We start from the raw sequence: 20,966 nt of genomic DNA, 5'->3' as shown, positions 1-20,966 counted from the left end.
AGCTCGTCACAGCCTCTCATCATTCAGTAGGGTAAGGATACAAACTCAGCCTACAGCTCCTTGTTCAAGGCCAAACCCCCAACCAACCCAAGCTCTGGACTCTACTGCACATTCCTGCCAGTCTGGAGAAGGGCAGGAAGTGGAAAAGGCCAGAGAGAAGCATTCTCTCAAACTTGGTCTAGTGAAGCAGCACAGAGCCTGGGCAAGACTGCATGCTCTGTACAAATGTATGGAGAGCAGCAGGCACACCGGGTTCCATCAAAACTAAGAAGTAGCCCCAAAATGGCACATGCCTCTTCTCCAGAGAAAGCCTCACCATTTGGAGAGATAAAACTCATAAAACTTGACTGGGCATCGGAGGGGATTCATCCTGTTCTCCCGCTGCTCCAGCATCGGAACCTCCTCCTCACGCTTCCGTTTTCCAGAGCCGCCATCTGCAGAGAGGGAGAGAGCTGGATCATGGCTGGGTCCTGGTGGGGAATGCAGGGGGAGGAACAGAGACGTTCCCCCAGACCCACCTCGGCTTTTCTTCTGCTTGGCAGGAGCGTAGTAGCGGATGCTCACCACCTTGGTCATGCCGCGGGCTGTGGTGCACTTGCGGGACTGGCGCACCACGTTGGTGAAGGAGAGCTGCATGTGCTCCTCCGCTGTCTGCAGCCCAAAGAACTTGGTGTTGAAGAACATGAGGGTGTTGAGCAGCACAAAGGGTGAGTAAACACCCAGCTGTTTGCACTCCCAGAGGTGCTCCTCCTCGACACGGGAGAAAACTGTGTCTGCAACACACAGAGGGAGAACCAGGTCACATCAGCAGTGGCTTTGTGGCAATCCCTTCACCCTGCCTCTGCAAAAGACTGATGCTTTACAGCATCTCTTTTTCCACAAGGTTATTCTCCTCAGCTAGAGCTCTGCCCAGCCATAAGCCTCCCCAGATCACAGCCAAACCACAGGTGAGAACCCAAATCAATCCTAACTGCTCATCACTACAGATGGCCAAAAAGTGAACTCCAGGTCGGTGCTCCACCACACTCAGTGAGAGATTAGGGAAAAGCAGCAGGCAGGAGAGATCTGGCCAGCTCTTGCCTAGATACACAGGTCTGGAGTCAAATGGCTCTGCCTGGAATAGCCAATCTGCAGAGATGAGGCTGGATCTGTGAAATAACTACTGACAAGACACAGCAGGGAAGGCAGCCCAGATCACAGCAACAAGAAAAGCCTCTGCAGAGCTCTAGGTTAGCCCATTCACAAGGCAGCAGCACAGCAACCTTGGCCGAGGCCTAGCACCATGTGCAGGGCTCATCCATGTGCTGAGAACACAAGCACAAGCACCAGTGTGCCTCCTGGCTTGGCATCCTCTGTGCCAAAGGGTGGAGACATCACCGTGAAGTGTTGTAAAGATTCAAATTGTCCCAAGATACAAAGTACAGGTGCTCTGCTCTCAGCTACCCTGTGGGCAACAGAAGCACAAACCACGCTGTCTCTGCAGTTGGTTTGGGTCAGTGTGACCTCAACACACAGCAGAACTGTGCTGCCTAAGCCAAGGTTGATGCTGGGGGAGCACAATCAGGCTACAAGCACAAACTGGATTTATGGGGACTGAAGGTACTCTGAAGACACATACTATTTGGTAAGATTGTGGGTTGCCAGCCACTCAGGGATTTGTTCAGCTCCTGCACGAAGGTCAGGTAGTAAAGGTCTGTAAATATATTCACCATACGATTGTTCTCGAGCAGGTACTAGAAAGGACAGAACACACAGTCAAGAGAAACACAGCAGCACCTGGAATGCAAACCCTCCCCAGAGAGCACAGAGCACATATGCAGAGCACCCCTCCCTGCACCACCAGAGCTGCTGGGCAGACACAGAGAGCTGCAAAGAAAACCCTGGGGCATGACAAAGCAGACTTAGGGCTGAAGAAGGGCCTGAGTTTGGGGAGATGCCTCAGTCCTCCTCAGAGATGTGCAAGAAGGGTGCAAGGCTGGGGAATAGATGCCACCCTACTCTGAGCTTGGGAGCAAAGACGAAACCGGGTGGGATGCTGTCCTGGGCTGAGGCACTAAAGGAGAATCCAGCCAGCCTCTCTGGGTCCCCAGAAGGCAGAATGAAGGGTACAGGCTTCCTTCACCAGATCTGAGCCCAGTCTGGCTGTAGAGGATGAGGGCACAGGCCCCCCTCACCTGCTGGATGCCAAGGCAGAGGTAATAGATGCTGTCTGGTTCATAGCGCTCCCCGTTGGGCCGCGTTATCTCCTTTACAAACTGTGCCAGGCCGTAGTTGAGCTCAGCTGCTGAGCAGGCTAAGATGTCCTCCTTGATCCTCATGGGCTTGGCTGCAGAGATAAGAACAGCAGCCTCAGACAACAGCCTACAAGGTCAACACCCCAAGGTGCAGCTTCTGGGAGGTTTCTGCCCCTGCACTGCATCACACAAGGCACTTACGGCCGAAGCGTAGCTCCTCTCCCTTGCTGCTTTCTCCCCCTGCGTACTTGGCTTGTACCCAGGACTTCCAGGCATTCACACCATAGGAGTAGTTGAGCACTGTACAGCTGGGCTGGCTGCTCATGGAGTCCCGGGAGCAGCTCTCAGAGAGCACCAGGCGCTTCTGCCCCTGCAGAGAGGTGTTTGTGAGACTGGGCACCCACCTGGCACAGGTGCAGGACTCCTGGCCACCCTCACACCTGCTGACTGCCAGCTCCCTACAGTGTGCCATGGCAGCAGGCACCGTTCTGCTGGCAGCCAAGCCAACAAAGCTCATTAGTTACAAGGGTCACAGGCAAGAAAGAGACCAGCTTGCTGTCACATGATTTGTAGCATTCAAAGCTCCTCCAAAGTGACAAGCAAGTATTTTCATTCAAGGAGAGGCCTGCAGGCCAACCATGCCCTGAAAGGAGAGGGCACAACCTCCCCAGCACACCAAAGACTCTGGTACACTTCATGTCTTACAGCCCAGGTGGCAGCTCCCACTCCAAACCCAAAGGGCTTTAAGCAGGCAGTACCCACAGAGAACTCCTCACCTTCCGCACAGCTCGAGGCAGGTCCTGCTCTGTGGACACCTCATCTGGTCCCACCAGCCCACAGTCAAAGAGGAAATCCACACTGGGGTTGATGTCCAGAGGGTCTGAAAGGAAACACAGGCAGAAGGGCTCAGCTGAGACTTCTCATCCTGCCCCCTGTGCTGGCCTGATTTTTACAGCAAAATGAAGAGGGAACACTTCACATCCTCTACCACTGCCTGGCATGAACTTTTAGCCACAGCCCAAGAAAGGAAATAAGGCTCTGGCAGACAATGCTAAAATTTCTCAGAATAACCAGAACCCCACATTTTTATCTCTGACAGTTTTTTGTTTATTTTTTAAACCTGAGGAACATTCCTCATTCCCTGGTGTCAGGCCAGTACTGTGGACAGCCTGGCACAGGCAACTCAGTTCTGTTGTTTGCTGCATTGCTGTGCTCGTTCAAGTCCCTGCCTCTTCTTCCACCTTCTGTTAACAGATACTCAGCAATTCTGCCATTTCTCAGGATGCCATGCCTTGTCCAGGTTTCTCATCTAGCTGGATCCTCTGGAATCATCACTCATAAACACACCAGTGCTGCTGCCCTGCTCTTTGTGCTGTTCAAATCAGCTTCTCACCCCCCAGTCTCTGGGTCTTATGTTCACAACAGGTAAGTTTAGTCTGCAGAAGTGGTGGTCTCCCCACCCCTGCTGCAAGCAGTCACTGCAGGGCTCTCCCACCAGGTCAATCAGAGGGCGCAGGGAGGTGAGTGCTCACAGCTGAGGGCAGTGGGAGCTCCCTCAGCAGCCCTGCACACCTTAGGGTGTCACCCAGCTCTTACTCTTAGGGAAGTCAGCCTCCAGGTCCTGGCCCGGCTCATCGAGGACATTTGCCATCTTGACAGCCATGGCCAACACATCGTCCCGTGCTGGTCCAAACAGATCACAGTCCTCCAGGAGACCCTCTGCACTTTGGTTACTCACCAGGTCTGAAAGGAAAAAGTTCATCAGAAACAAAACTTTCTTGAAAATCTTTTGTCTGTTTTTCCTGTGATAACTGGAAAACGAAGTCAGAATCTGGGTGCTCAGAGCAGCCCCATGACACTTGAGCTGTCCAGCTTTCCCTGGACAGAAAAACATTGGAAGGTTGTTGTCTCCCCAGCCACAACCCCATCACTGCCATTTGCAGGAATGCAGGCCCCAAGTAAAGAAACCTACAAGACTAAGGCTGCATGCAGCTACCTTTTGTAGCATGGAAGCTGCTTTAGGGAAGAATCTGTACAGCCACCTGCATAAACTGAGAGAGCTGCACATGTGCCACAAGACTGGCACCCCCAAAAGGGACAGTGGCAGACACCGATCCCTGCTGCAGCTCTTCCCTTCTGGTACCTCCTCAGCAGAAGTTAAGGACTTGCTCTTCCCTGCTTCCTCTCCAAAGGCTTTGGGAGAACCACAATCCCAGCAGGTGCTTTAGCTCCAAGAGCTGGCAAACCCCCCTTGATCCCAGCTGTTGGACCAACCAAGCCATGGCAGAACCTACCACACAGATCTGAGGAGGCTTTGTCCAGTTCCTCAGCCTCTGCAATCATCTCAGCCATGGCCAGGATGTCAGCCTCTAGGGGATTGGAGGGGATCTTCACCTTCAGTTCCTCAATGGTCTCCACAATCTTCTCTGTGCTCTCCAGTGTGGTGGGCAGGAACATTGGCACAGGCACCTGTGGACAGCAGCACACCAGGCAGAAAAGTGACACTCAGTAGACTGACATAACAGCAGAGGCAGGAGAAGAGCATGAACAGAGAAGCAGGGAGCCTTGAGCAAGGCAGGATCACAAGAGCAGGAGGACACGGGCAGGTGAAGCGTGGTGCTTACCGGGACAGGCATGGAGAAAGGCACAGGTACTTTCTGGCAGTACATATGCATAGGCACAGGCACGAAGATCGGGACGGGGATTGGCAACACAACCAGCTGCGGCTTCCAGTCAGCCTCTGACAAGAGCAAAAATACATCAGTGACCTTAATCCCTGAAGTTCCTCCACCCAGCTCTGCTGCATGCTGCCATGCCCCCAGCCATCCAGCACCATGGCCCTTCCAGCCACCAGCTCCTAGGACTCAGGGGCAGAGCTGCAACAGCAGCAAGTCAAGGCCAGCAACAAGAGAGCCTTGCCTTAGCCAGAAGTACAAATCCTGCTCTTACATAGCCCTGCTAAGAGGTCTGGTTGCCTTGCATATGCTGCAGACCACACACACATCCCCAACAGGAGCTAGAGTGGAACTGGTTTAGCAGACAGCCCTCAGACAAGCTAATGATCTCCTGAGGAACAGGAGCTGCCCCACAAGAGGTAGGATCATGCTACAGAGCCCTCTTCACTTCTCCTTTTTCTGTGATGGAAATGGACTCCCTATCACCAGCCCTGCCATGTGTGCCCTCTACCCATGTGTGCCCAGAGACTTCTCAGCACGGTGCCAAACACCCAGCCTGCTCTGTGCAGCATTTCAGGCTGGATTCACAGTGTGGAGCAGGGACGTGCCACTTGCCTTTAGAAAATGCCCCTGTAATCCTACAGTTAAACCTTGCTTTCCTACCTGTCTGACATCCTTTGGACTTCATTTCAAGCTTGCAGGAGACACCCCGGTTCTGCATCAGGGGTTTACACATGGCAGCTTTGTTTTTCCGAGGGGTGGCTGGAACCAGAGGTGGGGCAGGAGGCGGCACAGCTGGAGAGGTTTGGGCTGAGGAGGCCTTTGCTGACAGCTGGGAAATGCAGAAAGCAGGAGGTTGGTGTCCACCTAAGGCAGCACGATCTCTTCCCTACTGCAGGTGCAGATGGAATGACTCCCAAAGCACCTCCTGGAGCCTGGCAGTCCCCAACACATGGACACTCCCATGGTCAGGCTCTGATGAAGGACAGCCAAGCTGTTCCTGGCAGGCAGCAAGCCTGTGTGCTGCCTCTGCTCTGCCAGGAGTCCAGCAGTGGTGGCTCCGGTCCCATGGGGTAAAGGGGAACAGCAGGACAGCAACTATACCCAGGCACAGGAAAGCACTGTGCAAAGAGGAGCCAGTGAAACAGTGTCAGGATATTCATAATGGATTCTTCCCCCTTGCAGGAGATATGTTGATGCTGCCTTCCTAGGAGTTCTTTTCATTTCCCACTACCCAGACATCACAAAATGCATTGTTTTGTAAGAATGAAACCTCCCTGAGCAATGGCAGAACTGTCCTCTCTTTGGGGAGAGCCCCTTTGTCTTGCAAACTCCTACCACCAATGGGTCTTACCATGTTAGTTTCTGCCTTCTGTGTGGAAGGGACAGCTGGTTTTGGCTCTGAAGTCTGACCTGTAAGAGAAAGCAACAACTCTTAAGTTCAAGAGCTCCTGGGCCAACATGTCCCACTGCTGGGACTGGAGGTGCAAGCAGCCAGAGAGCAGGGACAGGCTCTCCAGAAACTGCCCCTGGCCACTCCAGGAACAGTTAATGTTTCCATAATCTCTAGCCCTAACACCTCAGAAGACACTACAACTCCAAAATCAAGTTATTCCCATGTGATTTTGTGTTCCCTTACAGTCCACCCCTTCCCCATGACAGCAGGTCAGGAGAAATCCCAGCCCCTTGTAGAGAGAGGAATCCAGGGCTCTAATCCCAGCTCTGCCTATTGGCTTGCTGTACCGAGCCATGGCCCCTCCCTGTGCCTCCATATCCCTGCAGCAAATATCTTGGCAAAGTGCTTCGAGATCCCGAGGAAGAAGGCGACAGAGCTAGCAGCAGCATTGTGAGAAATCCCAGAAAGCAGAGAGACAGCTTTGCCCAGCCCTAGGGATGCAGTCCATTCCCCTAAGGAAAGAGAGGATCACCTGCAGGTGAGAGGTGTGTGTGGCAGACGCTGGTCTCAGGTGGTGACACCATCAGCCTGCCCTGCATGAGAATCCAGCTCATGTGCTCTGCAGAAAACCTGCACCCACCTCAAAGGCTGGTGAGCTACCAGAGCACCTTCATCCCAGTCTGCAGTGATCCCTGGTTACCCACGTGACTGGCAGAAAGAATTGAAAGAATTGCCTTCCACTGGTGGGCCATGCATGAAGGAGACCCTGCAAGGACAGCAGCAGGTCCCAGCACCCAAAGGCAGTGGCAGGTCCATTCACAGCTCCTGTACACAGACAGGTCCTTCAGGAAAGACCCAGATTCCTAAAGGTCCAACACAGGGACATTCACACTACAAAGACTTCCTCTGAACCTGAGGAAGTGAAGGATAATTTTTGTACAATTTGAGGCCCATGAGGCTCCACTTGCTGACCACCACAGGGGGCAACAGATAAATCCCAGTTGGAGGAAGCTCCCTAGTCTGCAGCTGAGCATTCAGCCACAGGATCCGCAGCAGTCTCAGGGGCCAAGAACTCACCCTGACAACCCAAAGTGGATGGGCAGCAGGTTCAGGCAGGAAACATCAATGGCCTGAATGAGGAAAGACAAGCTATGGCTTATGAGCAGAGTTTCTTCTGCAGCAGAATCTAAAGCAAACACAATTGCTCCACTGGTCAATGATTTAGGACTAAAGAAAACAAGATTCTCCTGTCGTATGCTATGTGTCCAGGCTTCCAGAAAAGTTGCAGCTTGTTCTTTTTCTCATCCCAACACCAAAAAGGAGCTGTCAAGGCACTGCCTGCCACAACTGTGACTTCTACCCTCTCCAGCTGGACAGCCCAGTGCAGAGCCAGCTCCTTTGGAAGCCTTTGGGCCCAGTTTTGAAGCAAAACTCCTCAGTTCCACACTACATGAACTGTTCCCAGCAAGGCAATGTCTGCTTGTATGATCAGCTACAAGAACTGTCAGGATCACCAGACTGGTAGCAGCCACTGGATCACAGGAATTAATGGTTTTAGGCAATCACTGGCTGCAAGAGAGTAGCAAGAATAAGCAGCTCTGTCCAAGATAAGCCTGAAATCCAGGTAGTCCCTTGCAAGCTGGGAACAAAGCTGTCAGGTCCACAGGAGACCATGCAGAAGCTGGTCCTCCTAAAATCCCCTGCACAGCACAGCTGGAAAGCTCTGTGTTTAAGTGGGTCCTGGCTTCAGCATCATTCCTTTACAAACTCAGCAGTATCCCACAGTCCTGGGGCAAGGATGTCCACAGCTGTCCCACATCTGGCAGGGAACTGGTGTGCCAGAGCATGCAGAGGGTGCAGTGCAACCAGCAGCATCCACTAAGCACAGCAACTGCTGGGGCAGCCTGGAACTCGTGCTCAGCTGAGCACTCATAACTGATGACAGGCTTTTCCTTGGCTCCCTTTAGTCCTTACAGGTTGCATGGAGATGCAGCTGTGGCACAGTGAAGAGTGATGCCCCACATACCGAGCAGCAGAGTTCTGAGGGGCCTCCAGAGATGTGGTGGATGAGGCTTGAGATTCTCGTGGTTGGTGGTGGTGGTGAAGGTACTTCTAAGTCTTGTGGTCCATGGTTCCAAGGAGACAAGGGTTGAATAGTGTGAAACATCTTCCCTCTGCAGGCAGAGCTTGCCCACTGTGCCTGTCCAAAAGCCGTGGTACAGATCTCTCAAAAGCAACATGCTTTGACAGCAGAGGACAAATGGAACAGCATGGCTAGGTATGTGCAATCACTTGGTGAGCTACAGGAACCAGCATGTCTTCCTCCCTTGGGAGCAGAGCACTGTAAATCAAGCAGAATTCCCATGGGCACCCCTGTGCCAGCAGAGACCAACAGTTCCTTCTCCAGGTCAGTCCAGCGTGCTGCTACTTGAGCTGTCACCTCACACAGCCTGTTATGGAGCGTGGCTCTCGGAAGGCAGGTTGGGCTTCCCCCAGCTGGGGGAACCTGCTGCTTCTGGCAGGGCAGCTCTGCTTTGCTGCCTAAGCAGCAACGACATCCAGAGCTTTGCCTGTCCTATGATCAGTGCTCTACAGTCAGGGGAGGAGCCTCAAGAGTCTGGAGATGGAGGATGAGGTCCCTCATGAGAAGCTCCTTGTCTTGGTTTCCCCTCCTTGGCACACCCTAGCCAGGGTTTTACACATCATGAAATCCCAGGGAGGCCAGCAAAGCCCTGAACCTGTGATGCAGGTATGTGTTGAAGCTTGATGCACTGCAGCAAGTCCCACTGTAAGCTGCAAGCACTTTAACTCTATCCCCAGGTCACCCAGGAGATCGTGGCCTAAGAAAGACCAAGCAGAATGAGACTGCAGGTGTCCGAGGGCCAAGCGGTGTCTTGTCACTGTCACTAGGAGCACCTTCCATCCTGAGGGATCCCAAAGCACTTTGCAATCTTCCATAAGGAACTGGCTTGAGTTAATGATAGGAAATGGGGCAACAGGCAGTGAAAATCTCCTCTCCAGCTGGTTCTCCATGGATGCAGAATGGGGTTATCTGGGACACAGGGTTGGCAACTCCCCAAAGCTGCAGTGAACTTTGGGTAAGTGGTAGGACTCCAACCTAACATCGCAAGACACAGTGCCTCCAGCAGCTCAGCGCTCCCTCAAGACCATTCTAGGTTCAGCTCTGGCTGAAGGAGAGCCCACCTACAGCATCACCAGCACCACTTCCTGCAGCACCCTTCTTTGTCCTTGAATGTTTCCCATCCAAGCACTGACCTGGCCCAATCCAGATTAGTTTATGAGATCTGAGAAGGTCACAGCTCGGAGGTGGTGTGAGGCTGCAGGTGGATTGTCATGCCAAACCACGCTGTCCCCTAACCCTGTAAATCGAGCTCTCCGCTGGCAACTTGAGGATGTTAAATCCCTGAGTATCCTCGCTAAGAGTGTGAGCTACAGGCAGCACGCTGGCACCGGCTCCTCCCGTCTGGGCCCTGTGTGTCATAGAACCATAGATGTTAGAGATGGAGAAGCCCATTAGGTCCCACTCCGTCCTTTCCCGCCCAGGGGCCAGTGCAGGATTGTTCCCTAGCGTCTCCTCCAGTCCCAGGCAGGCAGCTTCCACCCCCTGCTGTTGAGTCTTCCCTGTGTCTCTCAGACTGAGCTATGCAGGTTCCCTCCCTCCCTCCTACTCACTGTTCAGCAGGCTCTCGGGCCCCTTCTGCGTGTCCAGGTTGGGCTGGTTCTGTTGATTGTAAAATCGCAGCAGACACTGCTGGTTGCAGAAGTGTTTGATTTGCCCTCGCCAGTGGATGGTTTCCAGCAGCTTCCCCTGACGCTTGCAGGCATGGCACCGAGCTGCCTAAAGCCCGCATCAGCAGGAGAGAAACAACGAGTAACTAACCACACCCCCTCCGAGTGCAACACAACTCTCCAGTGAAAGGTGCACATCGCAAGGTGCAGTGAGCTTCCCCACAGCAGTGCCCTGCCAGTGCCAGCCGGGGACTCCAGCGGTGCGAACTTCTCCCAGCAGCACTGGCCGCGGATCCAGCACTGTGAGCTTCCTCAGGGCAGTGCTCTGTCTGGCAGGATCAGCTGGGGACTCCAGCTACGTGAGCTTCCCCGTAGCAGTGTCCCGTCATTGCCAGGCAGGACTCCAGCAGTGCCAGGTTCTCCGCAGCAGTGCCAGCCAGACTCCAGCAGTGTGAACTTCCTCAGTGCAATGCCCACTTATCTGGGTGCCGTGCCCACCACAGCACTTAGCACAAGCTGCCAGTGCCAATACTGACCTTGAAGTACCAGAGCAAGTATTTGCTTTTGCAGTCTTCACTACAGAAGTCCCAGGTGCTGCCCTCCAGCTGCTCGGTGACCGCCCGCTGGCAGGTCTGAGAACAGTAGGTGCAGGTGATGCAGCACAGGCCCAGGTTCTTGGTGAAATCCTGTTTGTAAAGAAGCACACACCCTGCGGAGAAACAATAGGAGTGAAACCTTCCCAGGATGAACTGGGGGCCTCCCTGACCCAAACATGACCAGAATCCAGGTCTGCGGAGACAACAGAGCACACGCAACACACTGTAGGGAACAATCCAGCACTGGCCCCTAGGGCTGGGATAAGATGGGACCTCACGGGGACTTGCCATCTCTCACCTCCATGCTTCTAGGAAGAGTCTGACTCCAACCTCCTGTGTGCAGGAACCCAGCAGGCAGGGCAAGGCCAGGTCAGGCCAGCCCAGACGCAAGAGCGTAGAAGTGCATGATGACAGGAGGAGCGGAGCTGCCACCTGCTGTCTCCCCAGCCCCCAGAGAGAGAAAAGCTGTGAGAAGGCCCTCCCCAAGGACACAATGAACGGTAAAGATCTTGCCCTAGGGCCTGGCTGGACAGCAAGCCATCCCCACAACAGTCCTCCCTTCACTTCATGGCAAGGCTCTTGCCCCAGGGCCTGGCTAAGACAATCTCCCCTCTGTTCCTCTCCATGCTCTCTTCTCCTCCCCCAGCATGGGCTGGCATGGGGGCTCTGCCTCTCCCATGCCCTTCCCCAAGTACCTTCGCTGCAGAAGTTCTTCTCCACTCCAGAGAAACGGATCTTCTCATGCAGCAGCTTCTCCTGCTTGCAGTGCTCACACTGAGACACCACCCCACGCAGCCGCTTGAAATCCTCGCAGCAATCCTTGCAGCAGAACTGATACACCTTGTCCTGCCAAGAGACCACAGCCAGGTCAGCCAGCCTGGCAGCAGGTTCCCACACTTCTCAGGGAAGCAAGTCAAAGACTACATGGCTGAGTTAAGTCCTCAGCTCTCCTGGCACAGGATTTGGCAGGAGTGGTCTCCTGCTGCCCTTCTGACATCCTGCTGAACATCAGGAGTGCAGCACTCAGTCTCCAGGCACATCTCTGCAGCTAAGGCATTCAGAGGACTGGCAGAGGAGGAGCTCTGCTTACAGCAGGGAGAGGAAGTATCCCAGAGGTTCTCAGCAGTGTTGGCCTCCACCTCAACATCCCCCCAGGTGAAATCCTCACCTGCCAGTCCAGGATCTCCGGCTTCCCGCTGAACAGATTGTGACAGTAATGGCAGTTGAGGTGGATCCCACCTTCAGGGCTGGTGCGCTGAGGAGACAGAGACAGCTCATGGGGAGAGGGCAGCTGGAGGGCAGCAGGCACCTGCTCACACTGCCACCACTGCCACCTCCTCCAGGGCCTGCAGCCTGCCTGGCCCCTCACACCGGCTGCCACTGTGGGGACTTGCTCAGTCCATCTCATCATGTCCCGCGCTCCTGGAGAGATGATTCCTGAGAGCAATTTCACTTTGCTTCCAGTGTGCTGGGTCCAGCTCTTCTCAGGAAGGCAAGCTTGCAAGCTTGCCATGCCACTGGATTTAAAAACTTTAATGATGAAGGCTCTGCTACTTCTTCTGAGGATTTCTCTAAAAGTTATTGAAGCAGAGGTGCCTGATTTCTATTTTCAAGATAATGCAACTTAAGAATTCAAGCAGCCTCTCATCCCATTTTCTGCTAGACTAATCTGCTAGACTAAACAGCATTTGGTGTCCTGTCCACAATGCATTTAGTATTTGGTGTCTTATCCACAAGGATATATTTATTAATAAAGTAATTCCTGGTTTTCTTTCTGATAACCTCAGATAAGACATTCTGCAATTGCCTCAGTACAAGCATTTTTCAAGCCCAAATTTAATTTTTGGGTTTTTCTTCAGAATACTTTCAGTTTCTCTTCAGCATTGAAATGGACAGTGGAGAACATCCTTCCTATATGTGCATCATTCTAGGCAGCTCTTTTGCTCCCTGGCCTTCAAACATTAACTCTGTGTTTGCCTGCTTGTACTTGCAATAAATTAATCCTTCCCTGTGTGGATGTAAATTGAGATGCTCATACTGAATAGTTTATCTGCTGTAATTCCACAGCCTTTTCAAAATCCTTATTTTTAAGGATTTCCACACTACCTGAGTAAAGCTGACAGAGGATCTTGTACTGAAACTGCATTTAAGCACACATTAGGAGGAAGCAGTCAATCAATCCAATTGCTTTGCTTTCCATGACTACCCTGAATGCAACATGGGCTAACACCTCACCAGTTTTTGTTTCATCTGCTAAATTTCATCATGCTTACTTTGACTTTACTGACAAATGATCAATGAAGATGTTGAAGTCTTTGCACTTAACACCGATCTCCAAGAAACCATTTTGAAACATTCTCTTCAGTGTTTTTTCTTTGACAAGTGTGTTCTGAGATCTGCCAGCAAAACAGTTCCTAACCCAGGTGATGCATGGGTTTACTCATATGTTTACAATGCTGATTTTATATGGAAATAATTCAAGTTAAATGAATTAATGAAGTCCCAGTTGGGAAAATTTGCAACCATTTCTAAAATGGGTAGAAAGGAGGACCCTGGAAACAACTGAACTGTGCAGTGCCTGTGAAGATCATGGAACAGATCCTTCTAGAAGCTGTGCTGAGGCACATGGAGCACATGAGGTGCCAACACAGGCAGCACAGGGCACCAAGGGCACTCCTGCCTGACCAACCTAGCTGTCTCCTCAATAGAGGGAGGGGATTCTGCCCCTCTGCTCCACTCTGGCCAGACCCCACCTGCAGTGCTGCCTCCAGCTCTGGGCTCCCCAGCACAGCAAGGACACGGAGCTGCTGGAGCAAGGCCACAGGAGGGCCATAAAAATGACCAGAGCTTTGGAAGGGTTTTCCTGTCAAGAAAGGCTGAGAGTTGGGATTATTCAGCTTGGAGAAGGCTCTGGGGACACCTTATTGTGGCCTTTTAATACTTAAAAGGGGGCTTGTAAGCAAGATGGGGATACACAATTTAGCAGGGCCCGCTGCAATAGGACAAGGGATAATAGTTTTAACCTAAAAGAGAGCATATTGAGATTATTTTTTTTTTTTTTTTTCACAACGTGGGTGGTGAAACACTGGCACAGGTAGGTGCCCTGACCCTGGAAATATTCAAGATCAGATTGGACAGGGCTCTGAGCAACCATATCTAGTTGAAGATGTCCTGGTTCACTGCAGGGGAGGCTGGCCCAGATGACATCTAAAGGTCCCTTTCAACCCAAACTGTTCTATGATTCTAGTTTTATGAAGTCTACAACACTAAAAGCTCTAGAGCTACACTACTCACACTGTCTGTGACCTTAGTGAAGGATTACAATCAAGGATTTATTAAAAAAACCCAAACAAACAAACAAAAAGAAACAAAAAGAAACCCACCAAAAAACCCCAAACAACCAAATGTCTCTACCACTCCCACAAAAAAAAAAAAAAAAAAAAAAAGCCCCAAACAAATCAAATCTGAAAATGAAATGCTGCAACTGCTGGTAGCTAACTCTTACCTCTAGATTTTCTATGTTTTCTCAGTTGCCCAAGACATGTCCTGGCCTGAGTTTCTCAGGTCTTCCTGGCTGTTACTTTGTTCTTTGACAACTGTGCAAAACTAATATTCTTGAAATTCCTATGAATACCACAGACATCTCACATTTGCTGAAACTTAACATCAGAAGATTAAAATTCACCAGTCAAGCCTTTGAGGATTATTAAATATGAGGTATCCAGGCCTGCTACTTGTAAATTTTTAGATAATACATCCTGAAGACTTATGTTTCTCAGTGACACCTGGCTGAGAGGGAAGCTCTGCTCTTTCCACCCAGGTATGAGGTGTGCACTTGTGCTTTGCTGGCTTACTTTTGCACTTGCTTGTGTTCTCATAAGGCCACTCTATCTCAAATCACTCAAACAGCACAGCTCTGCACTGCCCTCCTACTGGGCATAACCTGATAGACAGGAGTGAATTGCAGCCCTGATAGACAGGAATGAATTGCAGCCCACTTTATCCTAATGGAGGGTGGGGGAGATAGGGCCAAGACTGGGATTGGAGCAATCACAGTCACTGCAACTCCTGGGCTCCAGAAGAGACTTTCTTCTTTCTTAGGAGCCCTCCCTGAGGAGCTCAAGGAAGGTGGAGCCTCTGTTTAGTGTGAAAGGAGGCCTGAGCTCCATGGCCCAGCCCAGCATGAAGGATATTTCAGTACCTGGAATTTGGTCCAGCAGCTGGGGCTGCAGAACTGGTAGACAACCCGGTCTGTCTTGTTGTAATAGCAGGGTTCAGATAAACTCTTTCTGCAGAAGCTGCAAGGTCTAGGGGGACCTGATGAAACAGATAGGAATTGGTGAGGGCAGCAGCACAGGATGTGGGACTGGATTCTGAGGAGGGCATGCAAGCTACTCACTCATCCTCAGTCTGTCAAGCTATTACCAAAAAGCAAGGGACAAGAACAGCAGGAAACTAAGAGCATCAGATTCTACTAGGACAGAAATGTTAAACAGATGGAGAGCAGAGTGGTTCACAGAAGTGACCCCCTCTGGTTCACAGAAACCCTGGCTCTGTAGGAATTTGGACAAAACAGACTGCAACACTTGTCCCACTCCTGAACACCCCAGTACACCATGTAATGGGCAGGGCAATGCCAGCACAATCCAGCACTACACCTGCTCCCTGCATTCATTCTCAAGAACAGCAATGTACACTACCCTCTATTAAGATGTCTGCATGCTGCAAGGGTTCCTCCCTCTGCACTTCCACTTGTTTCACTGGACTCTCCCCCCAGGCTCTTACATCTTTTCAGTCCCATCCACAAGCAACAACCAATACCAAGGAAGGAGTTAAGTGGAGAGGTGATGGTTCCCTCTACACAGGTGCTCTTACCAACTAAGCCTGACTGCTTCACTTTGTGGGAGGTAGTGCAGCAAATGGAGCAGAACAGGCCCATCTTGCCACTGCGATCCACGTTGGGCAGCATGTCAAAGTTCTTGCACAGTGTCTTGCACCACATGCAGGGGTAGACCCGAGTGTTCTTCTGCAAACACAGAGAGAACAGAGCTTCCAGGAGACCATCACAGCTGGCAAGGCCCAGCTACCACATCCCACCCCACTGCTGAATCCACTACAGGACTACTCTCCTGCAGTGACCACCTGATGCCAGGGATAGGCTCATAGTCTGCAGATTCAAGTGGTGGTAGCAAAAAAAGCTGCCTTTGGCACTTCAGCCTCTCATTTCAAGGGTAGCCTAGCAGGAATACAAAGTTTGGCCATCCCTTCCAAGACAGTTAAGTGAAGACTGATAAGGTGACAGAGGAACATACCCAGCCCAGCTTTAGGGAGACATCCAGAAGCCAGTCCATGCTAACTGCATATACCAGTGTCACTTTACCACCAGTTCACTGACTTTCTGACCCATGTTTGGGTCCATAGTGGGCCCCATGCTGATAAAATCAATTCTGTTTGCCTGCTTCAGAGTTTCCCCACAGCAATCTGTTAACTGCTTTGTCAGCAATCAAAGACCAAGGGGATTCCAGTCACCTGCAATTTAATAAAGTGCCCCGTGCCACACCAAGCAAAGTTGCTGTGTGCCCACAGAGAACCTCCCACCCCAGGCAGCTGCCCACACCCACCTTCTTGTAACTGTTGAGACAGGCAGAGTTGCAAAAGCGTTTTTGCTGGCCTTCATGGAAGAGGTACTCCAGGGGCAAGCCCTTGTTGTAGATATAAAGTCCACAGTAGTCACAGCAGTTCGTTTTCAGCCCCTTGGTGGCCCGGAACTTGGTGAAGCAGGCGTCGCTGCAGATGCGGTGAACCACGTTCCCATTGCTGACCTCGTGCTGGATCTGCAGAGACATCACTGCTGTCACTCCCAAACCACCACAGGCCTCCTTCCAGGGCAGCTGTACCACTACAAGCACAGCCCTTGGGATAACAGGCACTAAAACTCTGGGAAGTGCCATACTGGAAGCTGGTGTGGACTCAGGGTGGCCTCCCTTGCCAAAAGTCAGAGGAACAGGGAGAGCAGAGTGGCAGGAAGCAGTGAGCCTCAGGCAAGGAAAAGCTTGAGAGTGAGCCTAAGCCAGCTCCTGAGGCCTCACACCACAGGAAAACCTGGCAAATGCCCTGGTCTTGACCAAAACTAAGTGCTGTGAGTCCTAAGCACTTTGTCCAGGACATGGGAAGGACAAGGGATTTGTTTACCTCGCCAGGTTTGTGGCAAACACTGCAGCGGCTGGTGTCCGAGGCATCTGCAGACTGAGGTGCTGGTCTGTGCTGCTGGGCCTCGTAGAGGGAAAGGCAGACAGAGGTGCAGAACTCATGGAAAGAGCCACCTGAACCAATCTGGGCAACCACAGAGTCCTTGGTGTTCCAGATCTCCCTGGGGATCAGGAGGGGATGGGTTAGTGCAGGGACATGTGTGTCCTGCCACAAAGGGATAGGATGGCTCACTGCAATGTACAGTACTTTCTGGTGTCCCAAAAAGTTGGCAAGAATTGTCTCACAGCAGCTTCTGTCCTGACCCAGGGGAGAGGTGTTTGAAGACAGAACATGCAGGAGGTTGTTTTGAAGGGAGGCAGGAATATGGGGCTCTAAGTCTGGGGACAGGCAGGGAAAGCAAGAATGTGAAAGGGGTGTAGGGAGCATGGGGCAGGCAGCGTGTGAAAGAATACACAGGGCAGCAGCTGGCAGTGGGCAGGAGTGATGTGGCTGAACGAGGGCCATAGGAAGGGGACTGGCAGGAGAGCTGTGGAGCATTTGAGTGGGGCCACAAGCACGGGAGCACTGGGGAAAGGGGAACGAAAACACACTTTTTGCAGAAGGTGCATATCTTCTTGCCAGGCGGTTTTTTTGAGAAGGTGGTGAGACAGGAGCTGGAGCAGAAGAGCTGGGGAAGGCCTTTTCTCTGGTAGGCAGTCTGGCCCTTCTGCAGCGGGGTCCGGCAGTTGGCACACGTCATCTTGGTGAAGGAGGAGCGGGCGGCGCGCTGCGCCATCTGAGCGCGCAGCGACATCCGCGTGGAGCGCCGCGTCCGGAAAGGGACAAAATCCTCATCGTTGGGATCATCCACCATCGCATCAGAGTCCTCATCAGACACTGGAACTGCAGAGCAGCACAGGAAGATCAGAAACCCCTCGTTAGGAAGTGAGAAACTCAGCCGTGAGACACATGCTGGGATTTTCTGAGTCACCTTTCTAGAGTCCCTCTATGTACTTTGTTCCTGTCTGGGTGGAATGATAAAGGGATCCTTAAAAGAAATTATGTTGTAACTGGAGATGAATCAAGAGGTGTTTAAACAAACCAGGCTTAAATACAATTCCTGTCTAGGAAGTCATGATATACCAAGGTTGAGCAGAAGCCTGAAGTGTGAACATCTACTCTGTAAGAACTGTTAGACTGGAAAGGGAATGTGTTAATCACCAGATTCTAGCACAGGCAGGCAATAAAGGAGCAACACACAAATACTAGGGAATGGCAGGGTGACATTCAGTCTCTCAAAGAACAGACACTTCACTCCAGGAAAATCTCCAAAATACAACCTTTCTTCAGACAGCCTGCTCTCACAGAGAGAATGGAAGAAAGTTCCTGGGTGAGGAGATGGAAAATGGATTTCCTGGGAACACCCCCCAAATCTCATCCTGTAACTTAGTGCTTGGTGCCCACACACCACTGTAAAAATACTACAACACTCCCTGTTTTGACCTAAGTGCCCTGAGAAAGCAAGGCAAGTACCCCAGGATGGAGACTTGTGGACCTGTCTTGTGCAGAAGGGAAGCCTGCACGGAAGTTCCAGAGTTCCCACTGCACTCACACCATGAGCTACCTGCCCACAATGGATCTGGACCATTCTCTCTGCTTTGGTCTCTCTGGACCATTCTCTCTCCCCAGTTACTCACTGCTCTCTGAGGAGTTCACAGTCTCAGGCCTGACAGTTTCTGATCTTCTGGGTCGTTCACTTCTTTTCTGCTCCTAGAAGACATTCAGACAGTAGTTAGGCTAACTAGCAGCTAGGGCAACCATGGATAAATATCCCAGATTATGGTGAAGTTCCAACTTCTGGGATTTGGTTTCCCAATACCTAGGCTGAAAATGGATAAAACTCCATGGATACCTGATCAGAGCTAGCAAGACAGAGGAGAGAGGGGAGTAGGCTTATGAGAATGACATTTCAGCTGAGGGCAACAGGGACACACTGAAGCCACATTACAGCATAGTGGCAGTGCACAGGGATCATTCTGTTACAGGAGTCATGCCCTCCTTTCCAGAGGGCTGACATGACAGCCAGTGTCCCTCATAGAGTCTGACAACAGCCAGTCATGCTCTGTGCTCCTGTACCACACATACTTGACTGCATGCTCCTCACCTTCTCAGCTGGCAGCTCGCTTCCCTTCCCAGACAGGCTTTCTCCTGGAACAGAAGCACAGAACAAGCTTGCATCTAACATCTTGCTTTATTCCAACAGAAGAGCACAGGTGTTCTCCAAATGCAGCCACCCTTTGGGTCAGTCAGCACATGAAGCCTCAGCCTGTTCTGCCTACCAAGTACAGTTCTGATGGTGGAAGGTTCCTAAACCCACCAGCTGTAGTTGCAGATCCAAACACAGACAGGGAGAAGCCCTGTAAGGGGGAGACCTCCCTGCATGGGGGAGGCAGGCTGGGTGGGCTGCTTCTGACAAGACTGAGCATCTCCTGGGGATGGCCAGCTGGGCAGAGGAACTTTGCCTATTGGAAACAGCTTTGCTGACCTAAGTTCCAGCAAAGACTCCAGCAATGGAGAGTGTGAGCTCTCTGAGCTGCAAACTCAAAGAGCACAAAGCCCCCTTGGTGACATTCAGTACAGTGCTACTTGCACACAGTGCCATCTTAGACCATCACTGTCTCATTCCTGGCTATTGTCTACAATTGTTAACAGTTATTGGAAGAGTTGAGATGTTTTAAATAAAAAAAGCTGTGGCTGATGTGCAGCCACAGCTTTACTGGGGAAGCTCCTTGCTTCCACAAGCACCAAAAATCAATTAAAGCCATGAAAGCCAGAGCAGGAGCTTGTGCACACCAGAACATTATTCCCTTTACACAAGAGGCTTTGCCCAAATCTAGACCATCAGAAGAGCTGGCTATTTCCATAGCAGGGGATGAGCTGGAATGCAGAGCAGACTCCAGCTTCAGCAATGTTTAGCTGGATGACTTGAGCAAAAGGAAGCCAGGTTCTGCTGAGCCAACAACTTACCTGCTGGTGGTAAGGCTTCCTGTGCTTTGAGTGCACTGTTTTCTTTAAGTGAGTTCTTCCCATTATCATCCCCTTCCTCTGCCCGGTTTTTCTCCACAGGCTCAGGGGGCAAAGCTGCAGTTCTGCTGTCTGGGCTCAGCTGCACCTGTGCTTCCCCTGCCAGCCCTTCCCTCTGCAAAGGTGAGCTTTTCCTTGGTGCCTTCAACTTCATCTTCTTTGTTTGTTTCAGACTGATTTGGGGTGGGGGCACTGTGGGACTTGAGGACTGTGCTGTGGTTTCTTCCTTGGCTGGGGCACTGCTGAGGTCCTTGGAGTCAGGGACAGGTTGTTGGGGTGATTTAGGGGCATTGTCACCAGACAGTGCAGGAATAGCAGCAGCACCATCTTCCTTTATATCCCCAGAACAATTTTTTGGTGCATCTTCCCCTTCTTTCCCTGTTTCTGGACCAACAGCTTCTCTAGACAGGGCAGAGGAGTCTGCTGGTCCACCCTCCACGTCCTGGGAAGGTTGTTCCTTACACAGCCCATCCAGACCCTCTGCTTTATCCACCAAGTCAGAGGTTTTACCCAAATCATCCCTGACACCAGGTTTCTCCAGCACATCCAAGACACCAGGTTTATCTAGAACACAGTCATTTGATTTATTTAGTTCAGGCACGTTGTCTGCTTTCACTACAAGGTCCAAGTCCTCATCTGCAGACATCTGCTTGGATTGATCCCAGCCAGGGGGCTGAAGAACTGAAACTTCCTGGGTAGAAGCTGTCTGGGAGCCCAGGAGATCTTCACCAAACTCCATGTCAGCAGGGAGATCACCAATGAGGGGTTTGTCAGGCAAGGACAGCGGGTCCAGAGATCCTGAAAATTCACTGGAATCCATTTAGAAGATGGCAACTGGAAATGAGAGAGAGACTTGCAAGTTAATGAAAAGCAGTCTAACACAGAACATGAACTGTGCACTCTTCTGAACACTGCTGGAGTAAACCAAGGCCCAGGAATGCTGCCAGGCCATAACCAGGACATCAGACACCAGCAGGTGAATCACCTCTGCTTGTGAGGGTACAAAAGTCAGCAGCAGGATGCAGTAGTTTGGTGTTACAGA

At 51.5% G+C, this 20,966-nt stretch overlaps 1 protein-coding gene across 5 annotated transcripts in view; it reads right to left on the bottom strand.

The window, feature by feature from the left end:
- Positions 1–20,966, bottom strand: part of ZMYM3 (zinc finger MYM-type containing 3) — a 32,075-nt gene that overhangs the window by 1,462 nt on the left and 9,647 nt on the right. For 4 of the 5 annotated variants that reach the window (XM_064713159.1, XM_064713160.1, XM_064713158.1 and 1 more), the window contains exons 2-24: positions 19,868–20,758; positions 19,005–19,048; positions 18,538–18,610; positions 17,452–17,743; positions 16,844–17,021; positions 16,273–16,485; positions 15,527–15,677; positions 14,853–14,968; positions 11,820–11,906; positions 11,347–11,497; positions 10,592–10,764; positions 9,999–10,164; positions 6,264–6,322; positions 5,573–5,741; positions 4,859–4,974; positions 4,529–4,703; positions 3,831–3,977; positions 3,011–3,114; positions 2,436–2,604; positions 2,175–2,326; positions 1,619–1,733; positions 519–773; positions 317–434 (exon numbers count right to left, since the gene is read on the bottom strand). In XM_064713159.1, the coding sequence (XP_064569229.1) occupies positions 317–434; positions 519–773; positions 1,619–1,733; positions 2,175–2,326; positions 2,436–2,604; positions 3,011–3,114; positions 3,831–3,977; positions 4,529–4,703; positions 4,859–4,974; positions 5,573–5,741; positions 6,264–6,322; positions 9,999–10,164; positions 10,592–10,764; positions 11,347–11,497; positions 11,820–11,906; positions 14,853–14,968; positions 15,527–15,677; positions 16,273–16,485; positions 16,844–17,021; positions 17,452–17,743; positions 18,538–18,610; positions 19,005–19,048; positions 19,868–20,744 (4,100 nt within the window). In that variant the 5' untranslated portion in view covers positions 20,745–20,758. The remainder of the gene's footprint in view (positions 1–316; positions 435–518; positions 774–1,618; positions 1,734–2,174; positions 2,327–2,435; positions 2,605–3,010; positions 3,115–3,830; positions 3,978–4,528; positions 4,704–4,858; positions 4,975–5,572; positions 5,742–6,263; positions 6,323–9,998; positions 10,165–10,591; positions 10,765–11,346; positions 11,498–11,819; positions 11,907–14,852; positions 14,969–15,526; positions 15,678–16,272; positions 16,486–16,843; positions 17,022–17,451; positions 17,744–18,537; positions 18,611–19,004; positions 19,049–19,867; positions 20,759–20,966) is intronic. The other variant, XM_064713163.1, reaches the window with a different exon arrangement.

The sequence above is a fragment of the Zonotrichia leucophrys genome, chromosome 4A (genome assembly GCF_028769735.1).
Source record: "Zonotrichia leucophrys gambelii isolate GWCS_2022_RI chromosome 4A, RI_Zleu_2.0, whole genome shotgun sequence".
In the NCBI taxonomy this organism is placed as follows: Eukaryota; Metazoa; Chordata; class Aves; order Passeriformes; family Passerellidae; genus Zonotrichia; species Zonotrichia leucophrys.
Note: the sequence above shows the minus strand (reverse complement) of the source record. Positions and strands in the feature narration are given on the sequence as shown.